General features: G+C 39.5%; 1 protein-coding gene across 1 annotated transcript in view; it reads left to right on the top strand.

The window, feature by feature from the left end:
- Positions 1–20,299, top strand: part of cad (carbamoyl-phosphate synthetase 2, aspartate transcarbamylase, and dihydroorotase) — a 57,198-nt gene that overhangs the window by 35,636 nt on the left and 1,263 nt on the right. The window contains exons 27-42 of the mRNA XM_012882551.3: positions 337–582; positions 1,839–1,920; positions 4,505–4,671; positions 5,628–5,792; positions 7,646–7,777; positions 7,864–8,065; positions 10,220–10,410; positions 10,496–10,636; positions 10,714–10,803; positions 10,892–11,033; positions 13,695–13,888; positions 13,987–14,061; positions 16,049–16,261; positions 19,143–19,268; positions 19,343–19,498; positions 19,584–19,685. Of these exons, the coding sequence (XP_012738005.2) occupies positions 337–582; positions 1,839–1,920; positions 4,505–4,671; positions 5,628–5,792; positions 7,646–7,777; positions 7,864–8,065; positions 10,220–10,410; positions 10,496–10,636; positions 10,714–10,803; positions 10,892–11,033; positions 13,695–13,888; positions 13,987–14,061; positions 16,049–16,261; positions 19,143–19,268; positions 19,343–19,498; positions 19,584–19,685 (2,424 nt within the window). The remainder of the gene's footprint in view (positions 1–336; positions 583–1,838; positions 1,921–4,504; positions 4,672–5,627; positions 5,793–7,645; positions 7,778–7,863; positions 8,066–10,219; positions 10,411–10,495; positions 10,637–10,713; positions 10,804–10,891; positions 11,034–13,694; positions 13,889–13,986; positions 14,062–16,048; positions 16,262–19,142; positions 19,269–19,342; positions 19,499–19,583; positions 19,686–20,299) is intronic.

Genomic DNA, 20,299 nt, shown 5'->3' with positions numbered 1-20,299 from the left:
CTAAGAGGTAGGCTGCCACCGAAGCTAAGAGCTAGGCTGCCACCGAAGCTAAGAGCTAGGCTGCCACCGAAGCTAAGAGCTAGGCTGCCACCGAAGCTAAGAGCTAGGCTGCCACCGAAGCTAAGAGGTAGGCTGCCACCGAAGCTAACCGCTAGGCTGCCACCGAAGCTAACCGCTAGGCTGCCACCGAAGCTAACCGCTAGGCTGCCACCGAAGCTAACCGCTAGGCTGCCACCGAAGCTAACCGCTAGGCTGCCACCGAAGCTAACCGCTAGGCTACCCAGATACATAAACACAAGTGCGTACATTTATGTGATCTTGGCCCCCTCCCTCCAGGTGACCGCGGTAGACTGGCCATTTGAGGAGGATGAAAGTGACGGTACCACCAAGGAGAGGCAGCGCAGCATCATGAACTACCTGGAGGAGAACCACTTTGAGCTGGTCATCAACCTCTCCATGAGGAACAGCGGCGGCCGGAGGCTGTCCTCCTTTGTCACCAAGGGGTACAGGACCAGACGAATGGCTGTGGACTATTCTGTTCCGCTCATCATCGACATCAAGTGCACCAAGCTCTTCGTTCAGGTAAGATGCCCTGTTTTCAGGTGATCACAGTAAAATCTGCTGTGTTGGAATTTAAAGGTGCATATTCACGTTATTTGGCTTTATTATTTATACATCTGTAGCTGACACTGGTTGCATACAAAGTTTTTATGAAAGATTTACAATATCAATGGAAGTAAGACATTGTGCATGTGCAGCAGGGGTTAGAAGAAAGAAGCGGCTAACGGCTGTTAGCATCTCCCACAAAATATTGAATAACGGTAAAAAAAAAAAGCGCAAAAAATTATATAATTCCAAGAGGGAAAAGACTGGAATGTCTCTGGGAATACAGTATGTTGATGGTCACTGAAGCGGACGGTAAACCTGCCGAGGCTCAGATGTGACGCAGAGTTGATTGATGCGAGTAAATTTTTGCTGTGAGGCTCTTAAAGTTGCTATATATCGTTTTATTTAATTGATAACAGCTGATCTTCGATCACGCCGAGCTGCCACTTTACTGTGAGGCATTTCAGAGGGTCAGGCTCTGATTTATACCGTATTTTTCAGACTATAAGGCACACTTACATTTTCTCAAAACTCTTTCTCTATTGTGCGCCTTATATATCATTACCGTTGTCCTTACTAATTGTATGTGGTACAACGCGCTCAAAAAGCTGTTAAAATGTTTAATACAACTTTGGTAAGCTACGAAGCCACTCCGCTCAATGGATATTAGGAGCATTACGGTACACTGTGTCACTACCTGAGGACCCGTGAGCTGTCTACCAGACTGCCTGACTGTAATGTATAAATTAGTGCATACATGTAAAGCAGCCCGCGCCTGGAATACATACTAGCAACAATAAACTTAGTGAGTTAATTCACTATAAAAGTTGAGTTTATTTTGGCCTTATGTTAGAAACAGGGCAGTGTAGTCCAGCTACTCTGTCCTCCTGACAGAGACGGATAGAGAGCTGTGGACGTGGAGTGATATTAAAAGAATATTTAGTGCACCTTATGGTCCAAAAAATGCGGTAAATTAAGCAAAGCGGCATTATGATAGTTCTGCGATACTGTCGCTAGATGTCACCACATCTGTTTGTATTTGTTAATCGTGCCTGAGAGGGGATTAATTTTCGGCTATAAAAGGACAATCAAAACACTATCAGGATGAAGGCTTGCTGTATATAACCTTATTTTATCATGATCAAATGTTGTTGTTTTTTTGTTTGTTTGTTTCTAAGCACATTGCGTGGCTATTTACCTTTTAAATATTCACATGAGGGACTTGATTACAGGCTCTTCGTCTGGTTGGTCGGACTCCACCTGTGAAAACTCACGTCGACTGCATGACATCCCAAACCCTCGTCCGTCTGCCTGGTGAGTCAAAGTGCCTCACTGCAGCAGCACTTATTCACTCTAGTAGTGTTTTATTTCTACTTCACAAGCTTAAATATGGACAACAGTGTTTAAGATTTAGGGTAAAAACATGGCATTTGTTGGGACATTTCGCTACAGTGACTCTTAATTAGCTTTGATTTGTCTAAAAGCTACATTGTATATCCAGCCAGTTCAGTTTGCAATGTCAGTGTTTGCAATAATGCAGTTGCAAAGGACTGTTTAAGTCCCGTATTGGTTGGATACACTGAGCTATATAATACACTGGAGTGCTAATCACCGTCTGTTTGAACGAGTCGCTTTGAAGCCACCAGCCGCCATATTGGTACTCCCTATTTTCCCCCAGTAACTAGGGAATATGTGCGCTACAGCATCGAATAACGAGGATTTTCTCATGTTCAGGGGGGGCTTAAGACTTTTAAAATGTCAAATGCCATATACTTTTATGTTATGTTCTAAAAATATCAAGTACTGAGAAAGTCATGTGCTGAAATATTTTGCATTTTATTCATTTAAATAATATGTTTAACATTTATAAATATATAAATAACAATGTACAAAAACATATATTTACATATGTGTATACATATATATACATATATACATATACACATACTTATATATACATATATATATATTTAATATGAATAACATGTAAAATATTTCAGCACCTAATTTCCTAGTAGTTAATAGTGTTAGTACATCCACTGACTGTAGAATTACCTGTGAAATATTTTCACTCAGCCAGAAAACTGCTTGTTGTTGCAACCAAATCCTGTGGGATTCTGTGAGAGTAGGGAGTAGCAAGATGGCGGCCAGTGACTTCAGTTTTTCGGCAAAATCAGCACTCCAGTGTATTATATAGCTCAGTGGTTGGATACCACATTTTAGCGGTGACGCCTTCACATTCTTGGTGCCATGAGATGCTAAAGCGCACAAAAAATGGAGCAATAATGGAGTCGGAAGGATCACAATTTCCTGTTTCCACAAATGTTCCCCTAATTTTGGAAATATTGTGGCCAGCAATACTTTAACCTGCAACAGAAATTTTTGTTCTTCTGAATACTGCTGGTTCACACGGCAGGATTTTAAAAGAGTCGCATGATTTTTCAAAGCCTTACAGACGCCACACGTAATGATAAAAAAAATCCTAGATAAAACAGGCTTGTTCGTACAGTGTGACAAACTCAACACACCACACACAAATAGATTTCACTTAAAATCATTCAGATATCAGACGGGAAATCTTGCCAATCCTATCAAGAAATTCAGCGTAAATAAACGTGGACGACCAGGTAGAATAATGCTGATAGTTTGTGGACTAATTTTAATGGAGAAAAAAAAACATAAAAAAAGAAAAGCCGTTGGTTAAAGAAACGGAGACAACGCAACCGGGAGGCTCTACGATTTCTGCACTATGAAATGGGGGCAAGTTGGCGATTTTAAAAAAAAAAAATTTCCCTCCTCTCTGGGGAGTCTCTCACCTCGCTTTCTGATTGGCTACACGTCACATTCAACAGGCTCCGTGCTCGTTTGTCCTAGGGAGACGCCACACAGGGTAGGATATCTGGGCAAGACAATCCAACATGTTGAATATCTCCGATTTGAGGTCGGAGCGGTCCCGACGTTCCACCAAACGGACCCGATCGCTCTTAACACACCACACGCGGCAGGAATATCTCTTAAGATTATTTTAATCACCGCCTCTTAGAAAGGGGAGAACGGGTGAAAATTGTGCTAAAAATCATGCGATGTGAACCAGCCTTAAAGACTTTGGAGATTGAATTCAGAATTATTTAGCTTTTCCTTTTCTGTTTTTCTGTCATCTTCTTTGTTTTCCTTCTTTGGAAAGAAAACTAAAATTGTGTAATTTGATCTTTGTTACTTCAGTGGTTGTCAGATAGTAGGGTGCGCTCTCTAGGGGATGGTGCAGGTACTGCAGGGGGGTCTGTACCTGCAGCTAGTACTATGACGGATAAACTCCTAAAAAGTGCAAAACTTAATGTATCTGAAGTTTATCTTTAATATTAATGGCTTAGTATTATTTTACACAGCTAGTTACAAGTTGACTGCAGGCACGAGTCGAGCTAACACCCATTTTAATATTATGTAGTTAAAAAAGTGCCAATGTTGAAACATTCTAGTTAGAAACCATTAACCCATATATACATTATAATTTTAAAAGGGGTTCTGGGTAATCTTCAGAACAACAGCTTTAATGCATTAAAACAGAAAACGATAATTTTTTTATTTTTTTATTTTTTTTTTACCCATTCCCCTTTTCAAAGGGGAAAGTATTTTCCCCTATGAAGGAACCACTGAGTTACTTGAATCCAAATCAGACTGATATCTAATAATCTTTGCTAATTTAATTTCTAACAAACCTTTACAGATGAGTGGACGTGTGTGCCTTTAGTTAAAATCCTAGTTTTTTGTTCTTGAAGTCTTCTTCTATTGCAATCCAGAAGTTGTTTTTTGTAACCTTTGCTTGTAGAAAATTGGCATAAAGTTTCGGCTTTATTTCCGACCCGTTTGTCGGTTAAGTTGGGTTCTTGTTGGCCCTCAGGTCTAATCGACGTCCACGTTCACCTACGGGAACCCGGCGGCAACTATAAGGAGGACTTTTCCTCTGGCACGGCCGCTGCTCTGGCAGGAGGTGTGACTCTGGTGTGTGCGATGCCCAACACGTCCCCCGCCGTCACAGACGCCGCCACCCTGGCGCTGGTACAGAAGGTAAGCCTGCAGATCAAAACTATTCAAAGTCAGAGGTAAAAAAAAATGCATGTAAATATGTTTTACTTTGCAAAAAGTGTCTTTTATAACTTAACCGACATAAAGCACAGAGGAGGATCCGTCGCGGTCCTTCAGTGGGAAAGTTCAGGCGTACCAGCAGCAAAAAGCCAATTTACTACATAAGAAGGAAATACTGTAGTTATTAAAAACTAGAAATTAAAGAAATGTGGAAAACACGTGTGAATACTTATGGGTTAAAATGCCAACAATCCATTTACGACTGTTTCGAAGAACAGCAGAGATGATGGGAGCAGGGGCGCCTCCAGGGGGTGGCAGGGGTGGCCATGGCCCCCCCTGTGCCTTGTCCTGCCACCCCACTGGCCAGTGTCTATTGTAGTAGCGTCAGTTTAGCATTTTATCCTATCATGCACAGCCAGCAAGACAGACGCTCTTCCTTGGCTTCTATCGCACTTATTTGTATCTGCCAGTATCAACTTCTTAATAACTGTTTTTTTTTCCAATAAATGAATAAATGTACACCTTATTCCTGATGTAATTACGCATTAAAAATGTATTGTTGTTCAACACAAAATGTTAACTGTGCTATTATTGGGCTATGCACATTAGATCATTAGGAACATTAAAATTTCAGAAAACCATTAAAAACCATAAGATATTAGTAGGCGTTTACTTAAGTCTTTCTGATTCTGCCTGTTTTCTACATGCAGCTTTACCACAACAGTAGAATAAAATCCTGAAATTACAGCTTTTAGTTTCAGTGCCACCCCAAGAGTTTAAGTGGCTCCATCTGGCCACCCCTATGAAATATTTCTGGAGGCGCCACTGGATGGGAGCAGTGATGGTGCTAAAGTCTGCTGGGAGGAAGGATCTGTGATCGCGCTCCTTTTGTTGTGCGTTTGACAAAATGTGACGTAAAACATGTGATCTGTCATCAGCTGGCCAAGGCGGGCTGCCGCTGTGACTACGCCCTGTACGTGGGCGCGTCTTCAGACAACGCCGCCACGCTGCCGTCCGTGGCGACCCAGGCTGCAGGTCTGAAGATGTACCTGAACGACACGTACTCCACCCTCAAGATGGACAACGTCTCCCTGTGGATGGAGGTGGGTGGAGCCTAATTAGGTTATCTGAGAAGTGATGGTGCACATATTTTAAATCAATGCTTTTAATGTCATGTTTTAGGGCTGGGCGATAAATCGATTTAATCGATTAATTCGAATTTACAATTCTTTAAGATTTCATTTTTGGAAAATCTGGATTTTATTTTGCCAATACACTCATTGGGTTTCCATGAAGAGAACAGAAAGTGATGCTGAATATATGTTTAGGCAAATGTATTGTCAAAATATTGTTAAGTGCAAACTTTTTTTTACCATAAAACGAGGTACTTCATTTACTTATTTACTTTTTTTTTTAACTTAGTTTGAAGTTCACAAGTGCAGTGAAGCCTGTTCTTAGCTCAATGTGTAATACCACTTATATTTTCATTGTTTATAATGGCACGGCTGCCATCTTGTTTTACATGCATGTTTCACAGCTTGTTTTTAGTTGCACTTTGAATTCAGGTCAACTCCCTGACGAACTACTTGACATAAAAAGCAAGGTTTTAAAATAATTTCTTTAATTTCTTTTTATGAAACAAAAAGGAGGGAAAAAAAATCGATTAATCGGATTTGGTATGATAAAATCGGAGATTTATTTTTTAATCCATATCGCCCAGCCCTATCATGTTTGTTTTTATTTATTTTAAACAAGGTGTTTGAAACTCTGAGAAACGATAAACTACCGTATTTTCCAGACTATAAGGCGCACTGAAAAATCCTTAAATTTTCTCCAAAATTGATGGTGCCCCATATATTTAAGAAACTGTTTTATGTGACCTTGCTAAAATAAAATATCACTATATCACAACAATTACGTTCTTTAACCTGGATTTTTGTGCATTAAAAAAAAAAAGGTTGGTTCTGACTCAGTTTGAGGAATAGTCGCCTGGCAATAAGTTTGGTTCCCATCACACTTCCAGGTGCCCTTGGGCAAGACCCTTAACCCCAAGTTGGCTACCAAGTGCAGCTGAGAGAATGTGACTGGGTTGGTCCGTATAACTAGAAAAGAGCTTTACTATTTTACTCCATGTACTAATGTTTAAAGAACAATGAGAATATATTTTTTTTCATCTTATAAAAGACTTTAACTTTCTAACAACAGTTTCAGACGAGGAGTATAACTCTAAGATAAGAAACACAACTTTTTGCTTCCTAAAGGGAAAAGAAACATCTGAAATTGAATTCTTAAAAAAGTCGAACTTTGACCTTTAAATAGCTCCAAGCTTTTGTTAATTACGTTGCTTTAACACATTCCAGAACATTGTTAAAGCTATCTTTTTCACAAAACATCACCTGACGTTTTATTGTAAATGCTTTAAAAATAAAACTCCTCGCAGTTTAATAATAATAATAATAATAATAATAATAATAATAATAATAATAATAAATTTTATTTGTAATGCACTTTACATTTAAGAAAAATCTCAAAGTGCTACAGGTAAAATCATCATAGAAGGGTAAAATCAAAATTTAAAACTAAGCATCGCTTTAAAACACTTATGAATAAAATCAATAGCATAATTGTAAAATGTTAAAAGTCATACGTCCTGCTAAAAATAAATGTTTTTAATCCTAGTTTAAACCTAAAACCTAGAAAATCCTGCTTTTGAAGGCATTAAAGTGTTTGTTTTAAAAGTTCCTTGTGCCTTATGTCATGAAGACACACAGCTAAAGGCAATTTAGAGTTACTAATTAAGCCAAAATGTCTGTTTTTGAGACTGAGAGGGAAGTGGTGACAGAGGAAAAGTACTGTGGAAAACGGATGGATTTAATCTCAGGACCTAAATGTGTTGGAGAAACTGTTTGGGCTCAATGGAGGAGCTAAAACCCACACTGCCTTGTTCTGTTTGCAGCACTTTGAGAACTGGCCCAAGCAGATGCCCATCGTAGCTCACGCTGAGAAGCAAACTGTGGCCGCCATCCTGATGGTGGCGCAGCTCTACCAGCGTCCGGTCCACATCTGCCATGTGGCCAAAAAGGAGGAGGTAAGGAACGGGATGGTTTGTCTTCAGCTCCGCGTTGGAGTCGCAACAGTTACAGGCTCTGATGTTTTTATTTTTTATTTTTTTAGATCCTGGTCATCCGAGCGGCGAAGCAGAAGGGCATCCAGGTGACGTGTGAGGTGGCGCCCCATCACCTCTTCCTGTGCGAGGACAACGTGGCGGACATCGGAGCGGGGCAAGCGCAGGTCCGACCCTCGCTGGGAACCCGCGAGGACATGGAGGCACTGTGGAAAAACCTGGACGTGATAGACTGCTTTGCTACGGATCACGGTCAGTGAGCGCACACTAGGGATGGGAATCCAAAACCGGTTCCTGTTCAGAGCCGGTTCCGTGTTTTCCAAATCCGTGGCACCGTTTGGCAGCTCGCTAAACGATTCTCTCTTTTCGATTCCGTCGTGCCGTAGCTCTTAGCAGCACAACGTTTTTTTTTTTAAACGACGTGACCAAGCTTAAAGCAAAACAAAAAAAAAATGGCGCCCCATCGGGGGAAGCGGTCGAAAGTTTGGTTTCATTTTAAAGGAAGAGAAAGATGGCAACGAGGCGCTTTGCAATCATTGCAAAATGGCATATACATCCGCGGGAGGAAATAGATCCAACAGGCAGAAACACCTGCACACACAACATGGCATATAATTTAATGAATGCCGTGTTTTTGATTCTTACCGGACAGAAGCTAAAGTTACGACCAGCATGGAAGGCAGCTCTGGTGGTAGACTGCAAAAATGGATCTAAAAATAAGTAAAATGTTCTTAAAATTTGTGTTTTTGTCCTAGATTTAAGAAGGTAAATAATTGTATCTGCCAATGGAATGAGTATTTCAACCCCTAAAATAAGATAATTAGACATCCTGCACTTGAAATAAGATGACGGAGATGAGTTGTTCCTATTTTAAGTGCAAAAAATATTATTCCATTGGCAGATCATCTTTTTTACCTGCTCAAATCAAGGACAGACACGCTCATTTTAAGAAAATATTACTTATTTTTAGTTCCGTTTTTGCAGTGTAAGTAGATAGTTTTACATCACTGGCTGGTTCCTAGTAAATCATATACCATCTCTGGAAATAAACCAATTCCCTACCTTTCTTTGGGGTTATTAAGGGAGTGTGTCTTTCTCGTTAATCCAGCCCTTCATTGGTAACATGTTTAATTAGAACTACTGGTAGCTGGAATTATTACATGATTCTAGCTATTGCATTGGATGTAACGAAACATGCTACGAAGTTGCTCCGCAGTTCCGGGAGCGAGAGAAAGGTGACGCTAGTTTATTTAAATCAGGGGGAGACGAGTTTATTTCCCAAAATTGTACAGTAATGCTTTTTCACTAAACCGATGCCTTCTCTGTTAGATTTAGATGACTGAGGTTATCTAAAGAGAGATTAATAAGCAACTGTCACAACAAACTTACATTTTCTTATATTATAAGCAACTCATCTACTGTATTTAAGTTTGTTCTTATATTCCTTTTTTTATTTAAACAAATATAAATGTTACTTCAGTTGCACATTTGCTGTGGATATCTTGACCTTGTTAGTTTGTAAGGTCGTGTGATAGTTAAGTAAACAAAGTTGATGCTCATCATCAATTCAATTCAATTCAATTTTATTTATATAGCGCCAAATCATGAAACATGTCATCTCAAGGCACTTTACAAAGTCAAGTTCAATCATATTATACAGATTGGGTCAGATTATACAGATTGGTCAAAAATTTCCTATATAAGGAAACCAGTTGATTGCATCAAAGTCCCGACAAGCAGCATTCACTCCTGGGGAAGCCGTAGAGCCACAGGGAAGAGTCGTCTGCATTGTACATGGCTTTGCTGCAATCCCTCATACTGAGCAAGCATGAAGCGACAGTGGGAAGAAAAACCACCCATTAACGGGAAGGAAAAACCTCCGGCAGAACCGGGCTCAGTATGAACGGTCATCTGCCTCGACCGACTGTGGTTACAGAAGACAGAACAGAGACACAACAAGAGAAACAAAAAAGCACAGAAGCACACATTGATCTAGTAATCTGTTCTACATTAGATGGTAGTAGCGGGTGAGCCATCTTCTCTGGATGATGTCACAGTTAACAGAACGCCAGACCAGGTGTACCTACTATAAAGAAAAAGAGAGAGAGCAAAAAGTTAAAAGCTGAAATGACGACAGTCATTTCAATGTAATACAATGCAAAACTGAAGAACAGTAGAAATCAGTACAGTGAGAAAATTAGACCCTGATGTCCTCCAGCAGCCTAGGCCTATCAAACAAACAAACTGTTTGTTCTCCTTTTTTCCCCAAATTGGAATTGAAAAGAGAATCTAATCGTTTCACAGAATCGATAAGGGAATCGGAATCGTGAAAATCTTTTCAATTCCCAACCCTAGCGCACACTTACAGTCGTTTCTCGTTTTCATCGTCTCCTTTTTTGTCTGCAGCTCCTCACACCGTAGAGGAGAAGAACTCGGAGCGTCCTCCTCCTGGTTACCCGGGCCTGGAGACGATGCTGCCGCTGCTGCTGACCGCCGTCAGCGACGGACGCCTGACTCTGGATGACATCATCAGACGTCTTTACGACAACCCACGCAAGATTTTCAACCTGCCCGTGCAGGAGAACACCTATGTGGAGGTACGGGCGACGTCCTGAAAAAGGCTGTGAACTATGAACGTAATCTATGAAAATGTAATCTGGAGTACATTCTGTTGTTGTTCAGGTTGATCTGGAGCAAGAGTGGGTCATTCCTCAGTCCATGCAGTTCACCAAGTCCAAGTGGACTCCTTTCCAAGGCATGAAGGTGAAGGGTAAAGTTCTCCGCGTCGTTCTGCGAGGAGAGTTGGCCTACATCGATGGACAGGTCAGCTAGCGTTCCACATCATCGGTCGTTTGAGTGTTTGTTTGAACCCGACGTAGAAAATCTGCCTTCTTTTTTAGGTTCTGGTGCCTCCTGGTTTTGGCGAGGATGTGAAGAGCTGGCCTGCTGCCTCCGTTCACCCGGCTGAGCCCGTTAAGGACACGCCGCTGGTATTCAGAGGACTTGTAAAACAAGCTGCTAGCCGTTGGCTTTCTGACCTGTGTTCTCATTCAGAAAGTTTGTTTGCGGTTTCGTCAGTCCCCAGAGCGACCGCGCCCGTCGACTCCGCGTGACGGACCCGTCCGAACCAGACCTCCAAGTCCCAGACGCATTCCAGGGGAGTCCCGGTTCCTGCTGCCACCGAGGGTCCACCGTTCCTCTGACCCTGGACTACCGCCAGGTAGGGCTGAACGATTTTGTAAAATAATCTAATTGCGATTTTTTTTTTTTTTTTTTTTTATAAATACGATTTTAATTTATCATGTGTTTCAAAATATATACAAACAGCAAATCAATTTGTTTCCTCACCATGTTGATTAGTTGCTAAAAGACCCACAGCATCTAAAATCAGAGCAGAAATGACTGAGTTCTGCCTACAATATATTTCAATCAAAATTGCAATTTTGACTTTTGTTGCGATTTAATAAGATTTTTTTCCCAGTTTGATTTATCATGTCTTTTTAAACATATACAAACAATAAATTTCTGCCTACGATATATTTCAATCAAAATTGCAATTTTTACTTTTCTCCGCATTAACCACAAGCAACAAAAATGGCCTCTAAATTGAGATGTTTGTTAACAAGGACTATTTTAAACATGAACTTTTAATGTTTCTATTGATCAGAATATTATTCAACAGCTTTTAATTTAATTGGACATCAATCCTTGCTAAACATAAAGTCCAAAGTCCAACCAACAAGCAAGTCTATGTATTAAACTGATTGACCAGAACTTAATGCTTTGTATGATTATATAAACTCTAAAACAAGTAATAAAATTAGATTATCTCACTGCTGCAACTGTCTTCCCTTCCATATGGAGGCAAACCCACTTTAAACATTTTACCGACACCTAAAGGACGCGTCTGATTCACTAATTGTTACATAGGCAAAAATTGCAGACCTCTGCGATTTGGAAATTCCGTTATTTTAAATCACGATTATATTGAAAATGCGATTAATTGTTCAGCCCTACCGCCAGGTACTAGAAAACCCGCAATAGACCAGTTCATTGTTATTGTTTTGATTCTGGGTTTTTTTTTTTTGACTGGTAGGCACAATGGCGGACGCAAAGGAAACAACTAGTTCTCCACATATTTTTCTTCTTTAGATAACGTATCACAAGATCTTTTTAAGAGTAAGTTGATGGTTGGACACAAACGGCGCCTCAGCATAGAGGAAGACCCGCCACCAGTAGGTTAAAAAAAACAAAAAACATTGTGGATTATTTTGGTGTTTTTGTCTTATTAATCCTTTTCACAGACTCATGCCAGAGGGTTTGCATGCATTGTACATGTACGTATATTATTACGAAACGAACGTTTACGTCTTGACTTAAATATATATCCTAATTTTTTATTTATATAATGATTTACGTTGAACAATGACTAGAGCAGAATTAAGTTGTATTTACCGGAGATGAAGTGTAGACTGCAAATTCTGTCGTGCTGATGGCTCCCAGTTGATTGGGATTGTCTGCCTGCATCCTTTTCATTGAAATTATCCATTTCTTTCTTCGTCCTTCGGTAAACGACAGAAACGTACATCCGACTATTAGGAATGCCTCTGTGTGCAACCGGGAGAACAACAAGTCGTATGCATTATTTAGATTCCAAAAATAAACTAACAGTACGCTCTAATTCACCTGTTTTGTCACGCTGGTAGGCGAAAACAGTTCTGTTTTTGCCTACCAGCGTGACCCGGATGTAGCTCGTGACGTCATGCGTGAACCGGTCTATACCGTCAAATGGCCCAGGACTATGATTCAATATCAGTATATATCACGAAATAACTATTCGATCAACTTTATAAGATATTTCAATGTGCATTACAGTCTTTAAAAACAGCATTTGTCACTGCCTAACGTACTGGGTTTTATTTTTTTTATGTAAATATTTTTAAAATGTTACGTTGGAGGAGTTTTATAAACATGGGGAAATAATTATGAAAGCGTTTGTACAGGCGTCTGTTGTGGTGATTCTTTCTGAAGCTTTTATTTTGTTTATATCGATGTCGTAATTATATTTTATCTACCGAGATTAAAAAATATCTTGGTATAAGTTTTCTTCATATCGTTCAGCCCTAAATTGGTCAAACTTTAGCTGAGATGGAAATTAGGGTTCCCACATAATCTGGAATATATGCAAATATTTATGTCTCTATATTTTATTTACCAGTACGTTTGTGTTTCTGTCATCCATCCTCCCATTTGACCATCTGTTTGTAAAGCCATCCATCAAGCCTTTCATATATTTATTGCTGTAATTCATCCATCTTTCCTTCCAAGTTTCCCTCTTTCCTACCTCCTGGTTTTTGCATATTTAAAGGTACATAATCATGTTATTTGCTTATACAAAAAAGACCAAAAACCGTTTAGTTATGATAAAATAAGGTTTACACACCTAACGTCTGTCTTGAGAATGTTTTTATTGCTCCTTTTTGAGGCTAGATGCAACCAGAGTGAGCTACTGACGTATAAATAAAAAAGTCAAATAACGTGGCAATGCGCCTTTAAAGTCGGACTAATTCTATGATGTTGGCTTAAAAAATCTGGAGGAACCAATGATTTTATGCAGTTTCATAGCAATTTGCCTTAGTTAATACCAGCTTATCCATATGTGGACCAAATGAGAAAAATGTGCAATATTGACATAAAATACGCAGGGGATATTGCTTTTGGTTAAAAACAGTCCGACTGCTTCTTTCTTTCTTAAAGACATTGTGAGTTGTCTGCGTTGTAAGCCAACAAACGGCTTTATTACAAAGAGAGGCAATAAAAGCAGAAACAATCTTTTAGCTGCATCGTTTACGGACCAGTTGTCTGTGTGTGACTCCTGTAGATTTCACCATGATCCCAACCCCCGGCTCTGGGGAAGGTTACAGCCATCCTCCGCCTCTGTCCAGGCTGCTCTCCCCCTTGTCTGAGTCCAAACAGATGACTTCCACTCAGGTACAGCACTTCCAGACGTCTCCCCTGCTTCACCCACTGGTGGGCCAGCACATCCTGACGGTCAACCAGTTCAGCAAAGAGCAGGTACCCGATGGCAACGCCTCGTCCAGGGCACAGAGGTACGACTGCGGTCTTTTCTGCCACATCTCATCCCGTGGGTTTTCTTTCTGTCTTTCTTTCAGATGTCTCATCTTTTTAATGTTGCCCACAATCTGCGATTGTTGGTCCAGAAAGAGCGAAGCCTGGAAATCTTGAAGGTAAACTGTTAAATATACCAAACGGCCATTCCATTAGTCATTAAAAATTCCTTAACAGGGCTGGATGATTTAGGAAAAAAAATCATATCGATAAAATAGAAATCATATTGATCGATATCGATAATTATCGACAAATTTAAAACACATATTTTAAATGCAGCCCTGGCCAATTTATGCTGTTGCAACCTATTTTTACACTGCAAAAATGGATCTAAAAATAAGTAAAATGTTCTTAAAGTTAGTGTATTTATCCTTGATTTGAGTAGGTAAGTAAGATTATCTGCCAGTGGAATGAGTATTTTTACCCCCAAAATAAGATAATTAGACATCCTGCACTTGAAATAAGATGATTGAGATGAATTATTCCTATTTTAAGTGCAAAGTTCTTATTCCATTGGCAAATCATGTTACTTACCTGCTCAAATCAAGGACAAATACACTAATTTTAAGAACATTTTACTTATTTCTTGTTCCGTTTTTGCAGTGTAGATAAAGATACACACAAACACTGAATTCAAACTCAACCCTTTATTAAACACACTTTGTACCAAATCTGCAAGTTTTTAAAAAAGAAAAAAAAGAATGTACATAAGACTGACATTACACTGTCATAAACATGACATAACTCCTGTTATGAACATAAATGACTCTTAATGAATGTTTAGGGCTGTTGTCATTAATTGTCATTCGGTAAATTATGACACTATTAAAGCAAAGTTGACATTGTTTAAAATGTCTTTGTTATGACAACTTGACATTAACAGAGACAAGGTTAAGTTAAGGGCTTGATTTGGGATTAGGTTAAATTTAGGTCTTGATTTGGGATTAGGTTAAATTAAGGGCTTGATTTGGGATTAGGTTAAATTTAGGGCTTGATTTGGGATTAGGTTAAATTAAGGGCTTGATTTGGGATTAGGTTAAATTAATGGCTTGATTTGGGATTAGGTTAAATTAAGGGCTTGATTTGGGATTTGTTTAAATTAAGGGCTTGATTTGGGATTAGGTTAAATTAAGGGCTTGATTTGGGATTAGGTTAAATTTAGGGCTTGATTTGGGATTAGGTTAAATTAAGGGCTTGATTTGGGATTAGGTTAAATTTAGGGCTTGATTTTGGATTAGGTTAAATTAAGGGCTTGATTTGGGATTAGGTTAAATTAATGGCTTGATTTGGGATTAGGTTAAATTAAGGGCTTGATTTGGGATTTGTTTAAATTAAGGGCTTGATTTGGGATTAGGTTAAATTAAGGGCTTGATTTGGGATTTGGTTAAATTAAGGGCTTGATTTGGGATTTGGTTAAATTAAGGGCTTGATTTGGGATTAAGTTAAATTTAGGGCTTGATTTGGGATTAGGTTAAATTAAGGGCTTGATTTGGGATTGGGTTAAATTAAGGGCTTGATTTGGGATTAGGTTAAATTTAAGGCTTGATTTGGGATTAGGTTAAATTAAGGGCTTGATTTGGGATTAGGTTAAATTAAGGGCTTGATTTGGGATTTGGTTAAATTAAGGGCTTGATTTGGGATTAAGTTAAATTACGGGCTTGATTTGGGATTAGGTTAAATTTAGGGCTTGATTTGGGATTAGGTTAAATTAAGGGCTTGATTTGGGATTAGGTTAAATTAAGGGCTTGGTTTGGGATTAGGTTAAATTAAGGGCTTGGTTTGGGGTTTTGTTAAGTTAAGGGTTTGTCATAACAAAGACATTTTAAACAATGTCAACTTTTCTTTAATAGTGTCATAATTTACCGAATGACAATTAATGACAACAGTCCTAAACATTCATAAAGAGTCATTTATGTTCATAACAGGTGTAAAACACTGTAATGTCAGTCTTATGCACACCCCTTCAAATAAAGTGTTACCCTTTTTTTTCTATTATCAGTACACGGTCGATCTATCGATATATATTATTGAATTATCGTCCAGCTCTATTCCTTAACGTTCATATTTTCTTTCTAAACGCTCCATTTACCGTTTCCATCCACCCAGGGGAAAGTGATGGCCTCCATGTTCTACGAAGTCAGCACGCGCACCAGCAGCTCCTTCGCGGCAGCCATGCAGCGCCTGGGCGGCTCCGTCGTGCATTTCAGCGACTCCACCTCCTCCTCCCAAAAGGGCGAGTCGCTGGCCGACTCGGTCCAGACCATGTGCTGCTACGCCGACGTCGTGGTGCTCAGACACCCGACTCCTGGCGCCGTGGAGGTGGGTTTCTGGATCCGCAGGGTCACATTCTGAAAAACTCTTCACAAGAAGGCGCTTACCACTTACTGAGCATTTGATTAGATTTTATATTCTCCTTTTATTACATATTTATTATGTTTTTTTATATGCTTAAAAAAACGAGTTTAACTTTATATGAGCCAATAATTAGAGACTAGATGACTCTGCTCACCATGCTGTCTAAGATATCCTTATGTACAGCTCGCTTTAAGTCGCTTGTGCTAAATATTTGTCTTTTTCTCCTTCTTTATAATGGGAATATTTCATTAATACATTTAGTTGTATTTTGTTTGCGTTTAAGCTTGATCAGGTGTGACGTAAGGCAAGGCAAATTTATTTATATAGCACAATTCAGTACAGAGACAATGCAAAGTGCTTTACATGATTAAAATATAGCAAAATAAAACAGAATAAAAGCAAGTAAGAATAAAATGTAGATAGAAAATAGAACAAAAAAGTGGTGATTCAGTTAACTAGAACAGTTGAAGGCAATCCTAAACAAATGTTTTTAATCTTGATTTAAAGGAACTCAGGCTTTCCGCACCTTTACAATTTTCTGGAAGTTTGTTCCAGATAAGTGGAGCATAGGAACTAAATGCTGCTTCTCCATGTCTGGTTCTGGTTCTGGTTCTGCAGAGCAGGCTGGAGCCAGAAGACCTGAGTGGTCTGGAGGGTTGATGCACTGATAACAAGTCTGTAATGTATTTAGGTGCTAAGCCATTTAGGGATTTATAGACTAACAGAAGGATTTTAAAGTCTATTCTCTGAGATACAGGGAGCCAGTGGAAGGACTTTAGAACTGGGGTGATGTTCTCTACTTTCTTAGTCTTAGTGAGGACGCGGGCAGCAGCGTTCTGGATCAGCTGCAGCTGTCTGATCCACTTTTTAGGCAGACCTGTGAAAACACTGTTGCAGTAATCTATTCTATTAAAAATAAACGCATGGATTAGTTATTCCAGATCCTGCTGAGACATCAGTCCTTTAATCCTGGGATTAAAGGACTGATGTCACTTTCTCGTGGAACCTTTTAAAAACTGCGTAAAACAATGAAAACGGTGAAGATTTCCTTTTTATTTAATCAATTAGATTCTTGGGTTTTATTTTCTGACTGTAGTTCAGTAGATCAGTGTAGCTGGCGACGTTTTTTTCCAGCAGTGAGGCGTTTTTGTATCGAGAACAAGTGGAAAAAGCTTCAGCTGAATTTTCTGCTCTTCTTTTTCTAAATTGCTAACAGGATCTAAGGTTGTTTGCACTGAACCTTGTTAATTTCTACTAAGGAGTTTAAGACAGAAACCCTGGAAAGCTGTGATTGATTTTCTTTTAATGGAGTCTGACGGTTTAATTCTTGTTCTTCAAGCGTCCTGCGAGGCAAACAGAAGTCAAAGGCAGAGGAACAAAAGCACAACAAACGTTTTTTTTCTCATAAATCGGCCTTCTTTCTAACCAGTTTGCTTATAAATGTTTAGAGTTGGGCTTCAAGGTTATTTTGCTGAGGTTTTCCGGCTCAGGTTATCATAAAGAAGCATCTGAGCACATGATCTCTTAATGCACCAGAGAACCGCTGTGGCTTGTAGAGATGGAAGCCGCTAGGCAGATTTGCAGCCAAACGGGAACTTTCAAAATAAATTTTAACGTTTAATGATATTTAAAGTACTTCTTGATTCTGAGATCATACAAGTTGCTAAATGTTAGAAAGTTCTCATATTATTATGACCTGAGGGGAAAAAATTTAAAATTTTTATGAAAAAGTGGATTTTTAAGGCTTTTTAGCTCAAGGCTCATAAGAAAATGTTGCATGACCGATGACGAAATATGTGGCTAGGCGTTGATCTGTTGACATGGTAACAAGATACTTCCTGGTTGCAAACTCGCTTTCTCAAACACAAATAGGCGGATTAAACATGGCTAAAAAGTGTGTGGCTTACGGTTGGTCAAATACCAACTATAAGGATAATGTCTCTTTACACACATTTCCAAACCCAAAAAGTCCCGGTGTTGTGCGAAATTCAGCTCCCCTATAAAAATCTGTTCCCCTCTGAATCGGGAGCTGCATCCAGAGAGGCGGGGTTTCACGGCACTTCTGATCGGTTTCTCGGTAAAACAACTAATATAATCATGTCAAGATTGTAACATTCAGTTTAATCGGCAGCTGTTGTTTACAAAATTGTAAAATAAAAATAAATAAACGCTGTCTTCAGGCAGCTGAAATGTCCATATTCTCTCCTCTCGTTCACTACCTCTCTGCACGGCGCTGCTGTGCTGAGAGGTAGTGAACGATTCCAGACAATCGAGCTTCAACGAGTTGCTTCCGTGTTTACATCCAAACGGTCAGCCATGACCGCGATTATGAGCACCAATTCTAATTATACATTAGCAAACCATTCCGTTTATTCTCCTAAAATGTTTTTCTCAGACTTACCCAAGTCGTAACAGACGCTTGCGCTGTCTTTCGTGTTAAAATCATCACTTTGTGAATCGCCATCTGAACTTCTCGTGGTGTACTTCATTGAACTCTCTGTAGCGTAGCCTGGGCAACGCCCACAAACTACGTCATCGACCCAAATTATGGATTTTCAGCCTAGCGGTCACCGAGGGACAATTTTAAGTCCTTAAAAAAACTTTTAATGGCGCAATCACGATCTTAATGCTACATTTTTTTGAAAATATGGTCACTAATGCATGTATTTCCGAGTTGGTCGATCTCAGAATCAAGAAGTACTTTAAATACATTTCAAACTAGGTATATATGCTGTACATTGTTTTAACTTAAAAAAAAATTTAAAACTTTATTCTGAAGGTGTTGCGGCTTTATTTCGCCATAGCCGGTATTTTCACGTGACGATGTTTTCTCTGCGCCACACAGACTGCATCCCGTCACTGCCGTAAGCCGGTGATCAACGCAGGCGACGGCGTCGGGGAGCACCCCACCCAGGCCCTGCTGGACATCTTCACCATCAGGGAGGAGCTCGGCACGGTCAACGGCATGACGGTAAGAAGCCAGACGCTTGAATGCCCCATCCAGAGGAGGAAGGGAAGGTTTACGGGTCGTTGTTTTTCTGTTAGATCACCATGGTTGGAGACCTGAAGCACGGCCGCACCGTTCACTCTCTGGCCAAGCTGCTGACCCAGTACCGCATCACTCTGCGCTACGTGGCGCCTAAGAACCTCCACATGCCCGCAGAGATCATCAACTACGTGGCGTCGAAGGGCATCAAGCAGGTGGGGAACGCTTCCCAGCTGAAAGCCGGTGCGCAGAAAATGGTTTCCAGCGCGCTAAACGGGGTTAATCTCACTGGTGTAACAGGAGGAGTTTGACAGTATTGAGGAAGCGCTGCCTGAGACGGACGTCCTGTACATGACCAGGATCCAGAAGGAGAGGTTTGGGTCTGAGGACGAGTACAAGGCTGTAAGTCGGATTTTCACTTTTAAACATGCTGGGCAGAAGCAGGACCACTAAGCTATATTATACACTGGAGTGCTAATAGCCGCTGTTATAACGAGTCGCTTTGAAGCCACCAGCCGCCATATTGGTACTCCCTATTTCCCCTCAGTAACTAGGGAATATGTGCGCTACAGCATCAAATAACGAGGATTTTCTCATGTTCAGGGGGGGCTTAAAACTTTTAAAATGTCAAATGCCATATACTTTTATGTTATGTTCTAAAACTATCAAGTACTGCGAAAGTCATGTGCTGAAATATTTTGCATTTTATTTATTTAAATATATATTTACAACATTTATAAATATATAAATAACAATATACAAAAACATATTTACATATATGTATACATATATACATATACACATACTTATATATATATATATATATATATATATATATATATATATATATATATATATATATATATATATATATATATATATATTTATTTATTTATTTATTTATTTATTTATTTATTTATTTATTTAATATGAATAACATGTAAAATATTTCAGCACCTAATTTCCTAGTAGTTGATAGTGTTACTACATCCACTGACTGTAAAATTACCTATGAA

The sequence above is a fragment of the Fundulus heteroclitus genome, chromosome 15 (assembly GCF_011125445.2).
Source record: "Fundulus heteroclitus isolate FHET01 chromosome 15, MU-UCD_Fhet_4.1, whole genome shotgun sequence".
Taxonomy (NCBI): Eukaryota; Metazoa; Chordata; class Actinopteri; order Cyprinodontiformes; family Fundulidae; genus Fundulus; species Fundulus heteroclitus.
The sequence above is the reverse complement of the archived record's forward strand: the minus strand, read 5'-3'. Positions and strand labels throughout refer to the sequence as shown.